The 12,073-nt window shown below is 35.8% G+C and overlaps 1 protein-coding gene across 1 annotated transcript in view; it reads left to right on the top strand.

The window, feature by feature from the left end:
* Window positions 1-12,073, top strand: part of DICER1 (dicer 1, ribonuclease III) — a 63,191-nt gene that overhangs the window by 39,705 nt on the left and 11,413 nt on the right. Inside the window, exons 16-24 of the mRNA XM_066551564.1 lie at window positions 724-863; window positions 3,313-3,492; window positions 4,324-4,537; window positions 4,619-4,772; window positions 5,579-5,761; window positions 6,071-6,176; window positions 6,273-6,448; window positions 6,730-7,513; window positions 8,906-9,061. Coding sequence (XP_066407661.1) covers window positions 724-863; window positions 3,313-3,492; window positions 4,324-4,537; window positions 4,619-4,772; window positions 5,579-5,761; window positions 6,071-6,176; window positions 6,273-6,448; window positions 6,730-7,513; window positions 8,906-9,061 — 2,093 coding nt within the window. The remainder of the gene's footprint in view (window positions 1-723; window positions 864-3,312; window positions 3,493-4,323; window positions 4,538-4,618; window positions 4,773-5,578; window positions 5,762-6,070; window positions 6,177-6,272; window positions 6,449-6,729; window positions 7,514-8,905; window positions 9,062-12,073) is intronic.

The following is a 12,073-nucleotide window of genomic DNA, read 5'->3' as shown; positions in this document are numbered from 1 at the left end:
ATACACAACCCTGAATTTACTGGTTTCTTTACTGTATTCTAAGTCATGGTCCAAAAATAGAACATTGCAGAAACTACTTCAGCTCTTTTATCTAGTAAGGATGATGGAGCATGTTCTTCATTGTGGAACATTTTAAAGATAATTCTGTGTTACTGGTTTTTTTTAATGAAGTATGGAAGTATTTATGTATTTTTTAAGCAAAAAAGAATTTCAGGTCTGGGGTTTATATTTTTTTTCGGAGTTAAACCATTTGAACACTGAATTCATGCCAACAAATATACCCAAGAATATACCCTGATGGTGGCTCAACCCAGTGTTGGAAGTGCACATTCAACAGCAGTAATTTACTTTTTAGAATGATAGAGAAATATAAATTTTCTCTCTTCCTTTGTATTACTCCATATGAGTGATTTTAAAGTAAGTGTGTCAGTCAGAGATCATTTTAGGGCAAAAAGAATTATTGGATATTTTTGTTAAAGAATTCAATTTTTAAATTAAATATAAGACTTTTTTTTACTAAAAATAAGCATTTTTTTCCCAAAATTCAGTCTTTATCACTCTTTCCCCAGAGTTGCACTTTTGGACCCTTGCAGTAGTCCATGTGTTTTAAAACCTTTCATGTGAGGTGTTTTCACAAGCAGTCTCACTACTGTGTAGTATCTGAAGAAACCAAGATTTGGTTGTTCATAATGCTATTTCTTTGTACTCTTTTGTAATATTCAGGTGAACTGGATGATCATTTGATGCCAGTTGGTAAAGAAACGGTTAAATATGAGGAGGAACTCGATTTACATGATGAAGAAGAAACCTGTGTTCCAGGAAGGCCAGGCTCTACAAAACGAAGACAGTGCTATCCTAAAGCTGTTAGTATCACTTACTGCTGTCCAGATCTCTGATTTAATACTTCATGTACTAATAAGACAGAATTGCCAACTCTTAATCTTAGCTCATCAGAAATTTTTTGAAGTCTTGTGTTTATTTTGGTGTTCTAATTTGGTGAAAGTCTGCAATGCTACCTGAGTTTATGGTACCACATGCTTTGGAAGCATGCCTGTAAGCTCAGAGAACACTCACTTTCTGTAGGGTTTGTTGGCAGATACTTATTTGCCTAGTGTGAAAATAAGTGTGAAGAAAACAGTCCTACATTAATAATCTGTAAAATCTTTACCTTATTACTGGCTTTCTGGACAAATAATTGAACACTATAAAGATGTGCCCTGGGCTAAATACAGAAATGTGTTTGGGGTTTTTTTTTTGGATGCCTGGTTTACTGGTTGAACACAGAATTTCATAATTCCTGGTATAAATCTTAGAATATCAAATAAGTGTACCTGTTGTTTTTTTTTTTTTTACTCTTAAAGTAGTTCTAAATATTATGCTTAATATTATATTTGATCTGTTGAATGGGTCACACAAGAAAATACAGCTCTCTGTTAAGTAATGTATTCACAGTCTGTTGCAACAGGTTTCAACTACACCAGCTTGTAAAATTGGACTTCTTAAATGGTATTTGGGGGGGAATTGGAAATACTTAAAGAGAAAATGGAGAAAATAAGCTTTGTAAGAGTATTTTGTAACTACTCTGGAACCTTCCTTTTTCCTCTGCAGTTTTTACAGGTTCTGTCTAAGGTTCTTTGAATAGGACAGGTAACTAATATAGAATCAGATAATCTTTACATTCCACAAAGATGCACAGTTTGCATTTTTGCACAGTATTTCTTGTTACAAATGCTTTTCTCTTTCTGTCCTTTTACCTCACCAGTGATTGGAGTTGGGGTGATTCATAAAATGCAAGATTATGGTATCTCATTCAGAGGAGTTGATTTGTCAAGTGATGCATCATTCTTTCTCAGTTATTTCTTTTTTAATAGGGAATCTAAGAATACTTTCCTTTGCCTTTGTCCCAGCTTCTCACATCTGGAAAAGAAGCTTTGGCAAATGTTTAAGGTCTGCAAGATCCTCTTGGGTTTAATGTAGTTATTAAATTTATGAGTAATTTTCCATTTAGCCAAGGCCATAGTTTTACTGCAGTGTAACTTTAAAATCCAGGACTACATGTATTGCAATTTAGTTTTAGATAAACAGGAGGATCATTTTGAGACCTGCAAAGTAATGAACTTCTACAAAGCATGAAGCATGGTTTCTTAACATCCATGACAGATATGAGCAGCAGAATTAAAAGTGCTTGTAGCTGTTGCAAGTATTCACATCTGCCAGCTAGAATTATAATGAGAGAACTCACGTAGTGTAGTACCTGGACGAAGGGGCAGTGCATTGAATTTTGCTTGTGTGTTTGTCCCAAGTGTATCAAAACATTTTTGATACTTTTAAATAATTCTGCTGGAAAAAGAATCTGTGTTAATGAAGATGTAAGTTCAGTCAAGCTTTTTTTTTCCTGAGTACACACACTTTCCTTTTTACCTTTTTTTTTTCTTTTCTGCTGTTAAGTTCCAAAGGTCTTGGACATAAAATGTGCTCTAGTGTTACTGGTTAAATGCAGACATTTGCATCAAAGCTTGTTTCAATCTGCCTAAAGTGAAGAGAGGCATGTTTTGCCTCCATCCACTTATGCAGAAAGGAAGGTACTAAGCATACCCAAAAGCAAGATTAAAATACAAACAAGCATAAATTGTGTGATCCAAAGCAATAATACAACTTTATATTTTATAAAAGAGAAAGGAAAGAGAGAAAATAGGAAAGTGGGAGAATGCCCAGAATAATTATAAGAAGCACAGGAAAGGGGCTGCCACTACTATGGTGATGGCTTACAGAGTGTGATGTGTCTCTTTGGTGAAGTCCCTCCCAGAGCCTCAGCAGCAGGAGCAGCATGGGGGGTAAGGGGGCACAAGCAGCCAGCACCTTACCTTAGCAATCTTTTGAGGCTGGATGTGTCCAAATGCATCTACCACCAATATACCTTTATTTGAGGGAATGATTCCATGTGAAGAGGCATCTTCAACTTTGGGGATAGACATTTGAGCTCCAGTATCGACTTGAAAAGTTAAAGGAACTTTATGGGGACCAATAGGACAGGTTGTTAGTAAGTCTCCTTTAGAATTTTTGGTAAGTCTTCTTATGAAAACCTAGCTCACCTACTGAGGACAAAGGAAATCTGCTATAAGCTGCTGGCCAAACATTTTTGCTTAAGAAAGAAAACACTGCTTGAACCCAGAATAATTTTTTTTTTTTGTTCCTTATTTTTAGCAAAGTGTTTCCAAATAAACCTAAGAGGACTTATTCAGAGAAAAACAGCTAGGTGGACTTGGTTGATTTTTGTCATGTTAATGTTTTAATTTTTTTTATTTTTTTCAGATTCCAGAGTGTTTGAGGGATAGTTATCCCAAACCTGATCAGCCCTGTTACTTGTATGTAATAGGAATGGTGTTAACGACTCCTCTACCTGATGAGCTCAACTTCAGGAGACGAAAGCTATATCCTCCTGAGGATACTACAAGATGTTTTGGCATATTGACAGCCAAACCTATACCTCAAGTAAGGAATCTGTTTCCTTATTCTGCATGCCTTGCAACCTGTTATTTTCCACTTACTCCCCACCCAACAGAGTGAAGAGTTGGAAATGACCATAAATTATGCTTGTATCAAGTAATGTCCAGAAAATAAGCAACACTATCCATACAGTCAAGTCACCACTTCTTTTTCTGCCTTTAGGGATGGAATCATCTATTTTTGCTAAACTTTTGGTTTAGAAATTTAGTATTTTGCATTGGCAAATTCAAGATTTCCCTCCTTTCTTGTATGAGGTATAATAGGAGTAGACATACCAGCTACAGAGGTGGCCTGCACTGCGCTACCTTATCTATACAGAAGCTAAGGTAACAAATTCTCTCAGCATTCCTAGTCTGCAGCAGCAGCAGAAAGTGTGGGCCATGTTAGTTGAAATTGGCATCTCTTGCTTCAGAAATTTTTTAGTAGGCATTTTCTGTTGGTGAGACTCAGCTGAAGAAGATTTTTTCAAATGGTATTTTCTGCTGTCCGCATAAGATGATGTTACAGGAATATTTCTGGTTTTCACATTTCTTACTTCATAATAGAAAATACTTCCTTTTCTGCTTAGCTTTAATAAAGAGCTGTAAAACACAAGGAGAACTATTGAGAAAACCAATTCAGTCATTCTTTAACATTCAGAGTCTCATCTGTAATTGAAGGATCATCACAGTTCAAAATTCTGATCCTGTTTGTTCTAATTTGCTGTAGGGTCAGTCAAGCATTACCTCAGAATCTGCACTAAACAGACAGTACTCTGTAAAGGAATCCCACTTTGGATTCTCTTTTGTGATTTCTTTCAATTTTGTTCTTGTTTAGATTCCTCACTTTCCTGTGTATACTCGCTCTGGAGAGGTTACAATATCCATTGAGCTTAAGAAATCTGGTTTTACTCTGTCTCTGCAAATGCTTGAGCTGATAACACGACTCCACCAGTACATTTTTTCACATATTCTTCGTCTTGAGAAACCTGCACTAGAGTTCAAACCTACAGAAGCTGATTCAGCCTATTGTGTTCTACCTCTAAATGTTGGTAAGAACAAAAATTTTGAAATTTACAGCTTGTCAGAAAAGTTCAGCCTAGAAAACTGAGTTATGCATTTTCCTTTTTAAGTTGATGACTCCAGCACTTTGGACATTGACTTTAAGTTTATGGAAGACATTGAGAAATCTGAGGCACGTACAGGCATTCCCAGTACACAATATACAAAAGAAATGCCTTTTATTTTCAAGTTAGAAGATTACCAGGATGCAGTTATCATTCCACGGTGAGTATTCTACATAGTGTAGGTGTGTACCTATTGTATTTATACAAATACTTGTAATAAAGGGCATGTTAGTAGTATCTGCAGCAGAATTGCTTTTAAAGAACTGTATGCTGTTAGTCTGAAGGTATGTGGTAGCATTTCAAATAATTTAAAGATTTTTAAATCAGTAGTTAATCTTATATTAGTAGGATATCCACAAAAAAGATATTGCCACAGTCTAGCTTTAATTTTAATGTTCTGCCTGTAATGCAAGAACTTCACTGTCCTTGAAAGGCTTGTGAATTGACCTTGTTATGTATTTGAAGTTTTGTATTTTAACTTTATTTAGGGGATGATTTGGTTAAAATGCCAGTTTAGACATGAGGTAGTACAGTCTTTGTATGTAGAGGAACTCAGAGGAATTCTACTGATGCAGAATATCACATTGGAGACCAGATGCTAAAAAGCCAAATTATCAAACTTTATTGTTAGGTGTTCTGAATTAAGAAATTATCATTTTCAGCATTACTGTTGTCCAGAGCTTGATTTTGTATTATATATTGAAGACCTAAATCCTCCACTTAATTTAAATGTTTATCTTGTAGAGGGAATTTCACAGATTATAGATTGACTTTATTCATCTTTGTCTTAAAGCACATTTCTCATTTAGCATTTGAGTTAGCTAGATAAGTGGTTTCTACAACAAAAATAACCCTCGTTAACCAAAAATCTCAAGTGCACTGTTCAACTGTTAATCTCCTGACTATGTTAGAACATGAAGAACTTAACAAAAGCTTTACTTTAATGTCAAAATATTATTTTTTTAGATACCGAAATTTTGATCAGCCTCATCGATTCTACGTAGCTGATGTATACACTGATCTTACTCCACTCAGTAAATTCCCTTCCCCTGAATATGAAACTTTTGCTGAATATTATAAAACAAAGTATAATCTTGACCTTACCAATCTTAACCAGCCACTGCTGGATGTGGACCACACATCTTCAAGGTAACAACAGTCATTTTGAGTCTGATGTTTGTAGTTTGACAGTAAACTGCCTTTTTTTTCTTTAAAATATGGGATAAAGCTGAGGATTTGTGTGTTCCAAAATAATTACTGGTTTGTTTTTTTTTCTTGAGAGATACTTAACTTGTGTAACAAGAACCATTAATTGAATCTGTTTTTTCCCAGAGATAATGGTGCTGTCACTTCACAGCACTTTGAAGTTGAATACTAAGAAACTTAAGAAAATTTAGGCTAGAAAGTTCTAGTCATTAATTATGTACTTACACCACAGTATTTTCACATGGTTTTTAGACTTAATCTTTTGACTCCTCGCCATTTGAATCAGAAGGGAAAAGCACTTCCACTAAGCAGTGCTGAGAAGAGGAAAGCAAAGTGGGAAAGTTTGCAGAATAAACAGGTAAAATAGAAGCATCTAATTCAAGTGGACTCTCTTTATAGTTATCTGATGGCTACCTTTACCAGGAATATTCTTTTCTTCCCCTTCCTCTCCCAGATACTGGTTCCTGAGCTCTGTGCTATACATCCTATTCCAGCATCATTATGGAGAAAAGCAGTTTGCCTCCCCAGCATTCTTTACCGCCTGCACTGCCTTTTGACAGCAGAGGAACTAAGAGCTCAAACAGCCACTGATGCTGGTGTAGGGGTTAAATCACTTCCTGCAGATTTCAGGCATGTATTTTCTCAATAGGTATTTTTCATTATGATCTGTAATTTGCAAGGTGGAAACAACTATTACTGCATGGATTATGGAACTGGCAACTCTTGTTTAACTCATAGCACTTTTCAGTGAAACACAGTTTAAAAATATTTGATTGTGAGAAATGAAGTTACATGTTGCAGTCACTGTTCTTTTCAAAAGGCTGTGGCTTTTTTTAAACATGTATGTGCACGTAGTCTTCTTGTCTTCTGCTAATATTTTTTGTTAACAAATCTCCTGTTTATCTTTACAGATATCCTAACTTGGACTTTGGATGGAAAAAGTCTATTGACAGCAAGTCCTTCATCTCTCTTCCTAACTCCTCTGTAGTTGAGAATGAAAATTACTGTAAGCACAGCACAATTGTAGTCCCTGAAAATGCTGCACATCAAGGTGCTAATAGAACCTCTTCTACAGAAAACCATGACCAAATGTCTGTGAGTTACAGAACATTGCTCAATGAGTCACCCAGTAAACTCCAAATTGATGTCTCGGTAGAACTTGCAGCAATTAATGGTGTTTCTTATAATAAAAATCTTGCCAATGGCAATTGTGATTTAGTTAACAGAGACTTTTGCCAAGGAAATCAGCTGAATTACTGCAGGCAGGACATACCTGTACAACCAACTACCTCATATCCCATTCAGAATTTATACAACAGTGAGAACCAGCCCAAGCCCAGCAATGAATGTACTCTACCGAGTAATAAATACCTTGATGGAAATGCTAACAGATCTACCTCAGATGGATGCCCCATAATGGCAGTGACCACCAGTACTTCAAAAGCTATTAATCTTTCAAAAGACAGAGCAGATTCTGAAAAGAGCCCTTGCAGTGGGTACTCCTCAAAAACTCTCGGTCCTAATCCTGGTCTCATTCTTCAAGCTTTGACTCTTTCAAATGCTAGTGATGGGTTTAACCTGGAGCGGCTAGAGATGCTTGGTGATTCATTTTTAAAGCATGCCATCACTACATACTTGTTTTGCACTTACCCTGATGCTCACGAGGGACGGCTGTCATACATGAGAAGCAAAAAAGTGAGTAGAAACAATCCATTCATACTGTGTAAAAGGCATGCTGTAACAGGCCATCTATATGACATTTTTGCTGGAAGGTTGAAGGGGAGCAGGTTGATTTAACTCCACAGATTTGTTCATTGTACATTGAGTATATGCACATTAGGAATAAAAATTCAGGTCTGTGGGCTTCATGTTGCCATAACTGTGATTGATTGAAACTGTTTTCTGCAGTTCAGTTTGAAATATGAACCATCTGATTACAAATGAATGAAACTAAAAGTTCTGGGTTAGTGAGAACATTTGGTGCACTGAACTTCTAGAGCTGTATTGAGTAGAAGCTTTTTAACAGCAATGCTTGAATGAAGGATTGAATTAGCAGCACAGAGCCTTAGTTTGCTTCTTTACTTGAACTTTGCTTTGTTTCCTCAAGAAGATACTTCTCTAGAAGTTTTTAGTGTCTTACTTAAAAATGAAACAACAAAGAAATCTTACAGAACTGTTGCAATAAAACTAGAAGTATTTTAGAGTAAATGTAAGCAGTAGGGAGTAGAGTCTTTAGTTCTGCTGCTGCTAGAAAAATCCACCACGAAAACTTTTGTTGGTTTTGTTTTTTCTTCCAAATGAATGTAATAATTTCAATTAAATGCCAAGGCATTGACTGTTGACCTCGAATAAAATACATCACTCTGAAAATGAAATGATTGTATAGTTTAATCTTGAAAAATAAGGAGGGCTAAATAAGTTGCACTGTTCAAATAAAAGAAGTGATTGAATATTCAAGTTCAAATCTCAAGAGTTTAAAACATGCAAAGTGCATTTAAAAAGAGAAAAAAAGATCGGTGGTTGATAGTTAAAAAAGAAAAGGAAATATATTTGTATCTGAGAATGCTTTTTTCCCTTCCCTTTAAAATACTTATAATCATTTTAGAGGCTATTAAAATAACATCTGGATTATGACTCAATAAGTGTTATATGGAACTGTTTTAACACTTTCTACTGCCAAGGTTTAGGTCAATCTACCTATAAATAAGAATTTTTCATTCCAAATGTAGTCTGAATGATGATTATTTATACTGGTAATAAATGACACTTGTACAGGTTCTATTTACTATTATTTTAAAACTAGCAATCAATTTGTTTTGTGAGGAGAATGTAATATATTAAATTTCTTTAACTGAAACAGTCACACCTACTATGCTTGGCCTCAGGAAAAAAAAGAAAGGAAGATGTGTATCTTGCTTTGAGCTGGTTCTACTGTATTACAAAAGCTGAACTCCTTTTTGAGAGTTGGAGAAACTGCATAATAATATAAGATCCAGCTTGACTCGTAACATTTTTTTGCTTCTTTTGCCTTTTAGCCTGTTAATGTAAATGTATGTCCAAAGGTTTATCAGAATGTTCTTCTTAAAGGTCAGCAACTGTAACTTGTATCGCCTTGGAAAAAAGAAAGGGCTGCCAAGTCGCATGGTGGTGTCGATTTTTGATCCCCCGGTCAATTGGCTTCCTCCTGGTTACATAGTAAATCAGGACAAGAGCAACACTGACAAGTGGGAGAAAGATGAAATGGTAAGAATTTATTTAACTGTGTTGACAAGTAATCTTTTGTGTGTCTGTATTCTTTTGCCCCTACCTGATCCCACCACCCCCAGTTACTTTGCTGTTTTCAGCAAAGAGAAGGTAAATCCAAATTTCTAAAACTTCTCTGTAAGAAAATGAGAGGAAAACTGATTCTAACCAGAACCCGAAGTAAGGAAATTTATTACACATCATCCAGTATTGAATGTAGATATTAATGGAGAAGCAGAGAAGAAAAGCTTTTTTGCTGATATTTAGCCTGCTCCCAGGAGTTTTTCAGAAGTTTCTGTTGGAAATTTTAAGTGGTATTACCACACTGCCTTAGCTGTAATATGTTCAGGCAGAACACTGTCTGCTTTTTAATAATGAGTTCACCTTTATAGAATATATGAAAAAGAGTTGGTGTTTTTCATAATGCTGAGGCAGATTGAAGAGTAGAACTCTCTTGAGATAATGTTCAGTATTGATGGCTGGTGGCTACACCATGTGTATGACTGAGAGCTGCTTCTCAGGTCAAATACAGTGCTGGCTTAAGCTCTCTCTCTCTCTGACATCCTCACTGTCTTATCAAATGCTTCACAATGACACATCCTAATGAGGAAAGGTTGACAATATTTTCTGACATTCTAGGAGTTGGAGGACATGTTCAGATATACCAGTGATCACAGTAGTTGGTAACATGACCTTGAAGTGTTTCAGACTGGTTTGGAGTTCAGGGGAAGGAGGTGCAAGGACATCTTTCTTTTTCCCAGTTCTGAAGACCACACTCAGGCTATAGAACCACCAGAGGGCACATGAGAGTACTGTTAGGTGGATGTACTGTGCAAATAAATGTTTATTGCAGAATAAAACAACCTGATTATTGTGGTTCTGTACTGTGCCAAGATTCCATTTCAAAGAGACTTCCTGCTGTACCTTTCTGGCAAATGAGATAGTACATTTGGGACTGGAGCTAATTGTTGGTTTCTAGAAGGTTTCAGTTTTCCACAAGTTTCAGCGGTGACTGTGATAGTCACTGTTTATTTGTAAATAAAACATACAGTTTCAGACAAAAATGCAGAGAGTGATACAACTAAATATTGGGAGTGGGGGGTTTGTGACAAGTAGATATTTTGCTTTCTTAGATGTAAATTTAATTCCCCACCCATGGACTGATGTCACACGGCAATAGTCTATAACTGAAAATAGGCATCTCATTATGACAAATTATTACTAAAACATAGTAGTCAAATGTTAGTATTTATCAAGCTTTATAAAGGGGGAGAATCTTTCTTCATTCATTTTATCAAATGGCTGATTTCAAAAAAAAAACATTAAAAAGTGCTTAACATGTATTTTGCGTCACCTTTTAATTGGCAATAACTTCCTGAAAATTAGTCAGTTATTATTTAAGAAAAAAATCATTCTTCTGGGGTTCATAGTTGATTTTTTTTAAATGCTAATGACAAAAGAATTAATGATCAGAATGGTTTTCTGTTTCCTTTAGCCATTGCTCATCCTTATCTCTTAGAATTTTTTTCTAATGTACAAGAAATAATGTACAGACAATGTTAGGATAGTTCATGTAGCTGTCCTGCTATTTAAAATTCCATTTTAAGAAACTTGTGAATGAAACCACGGTAAAAATTTAAATTTATAATTTGTTCCATCTTTGTAAAAACAGATGCCAAAATCTGTTTTGGAGCATTGATATAGATGTGTCTCATTCAGAGACTTTTTTCATTTCAATAGTAAATGTGACAGGTGGTGTGTAACAAGAAAAAAGCAGCACTTGTCCTTGCTGGGATTGGTTAAATTAATCTTATTTTAAGTTTTATATTACTACAGCTATCTAAAATAACTATCTCAAATCCAGTTTTCATATCTCTTTTTGAGCAATTTAAGTTACAGAAGTCCCTGCTGTGTGTGTGAGATAGGGAATTACAGCAGCAGGAATTCTTCTAGCAGAATGTCTAAACTAAGAACTTCTATAGCCACATTTTTTTCCTCTCCTCTGATTACTAAACCTGACTAAGCTTGGTCCATCCCAATGAGGAGGAACACTGAGATCTGTTTGATCCTTAGGCAGTTTTAAGGGCTTTCCAGTGCCCCTTACAGCTGCCACCCATCCACACCACTGGATGGGTGTGCATTTTGCCCAAAGGGGTAAAATCCCCCGTGGTAGCATCTGGTTCACAGATTTGCAAAATCAGTGACTGAGTCCTGCAATATGACATGCATAGGTTCAGGGCAGATAGAGGCTGTTTCACTTGATTCAAAATGTTGTTGGCTTTCAGAACCCAGTCCAGGAAAGTGCTTTGAATCTGATCTTGCTCCTATCAAATTCAGTGGTAGAATTCCTGCTGACATCAGTGCTGCTGTGTTGAGCCTGTTAGTAGTGCTTTTGATGTTAGGGAGACTACTAGTGCATTTAGCTAAGCATGTTTAAGTGCTTTCCTGGATAGGGGCCATGACAAATTGTAAAGAATTATATAGTTTGTGAATATTTGTGTTCATGTTTTAATTTATGTCAGTCCATACCAATTTGTTCATTATGAGGAGGGAAAAGACATAAGATGTCATTAATTTTGCTCTTGTGGGTGTATGTGTAAGTATTAGAAAATTGGTAACAATTTTTGCCTTCTCTTTTATTAGTTCGGGCTAGAAGTGTAGCCTGTAAAAAAAACCCAAAAAACTGAAGAAAACCCCACTGAATTTATTTTCTGTGTAGAAAGGATGTAGAAAAAAAAATCTTCAAAATTGCATTGATTCAACATTTGTGATAGCCTTACTTAGCAGCTTGAGAAGGATGCATCCGGAACTTTCTTATGCTTCCTAAAATTTGTTAATTTAGAATTTTCCATTGTTTACTTTGATGTGCAAGTGTATAATGTTTAGTGGATATAAAATTCATTGTGTGTCCCTCACATTCAAGTACAAGCACAGGTTCTTACGAAATGCAGCATATGCTGTGTGTAGAACACACACTGTTGTAGGTTAGTAACACAGAGTTTGTTGTTCCAG

This window comes from Molothrus aeneus, chromosome 6 (assembly GCF_037042795.1).
Source record: "Molothrus aeneus isolate 106 chromosome 6, BPBGC_Maene_1.0, whole genome shotgun sequence".
In the NCBI taxonomy this organism is placed as follows: Eukaryota; Metazoa; Chordata; class Aves; order Passeriformes; family Icteridae; genus Molothrus; species Molothrus aeneus.
This window is presented reverse-complemented; position numbering and strand designations above follow the sequence as displayed.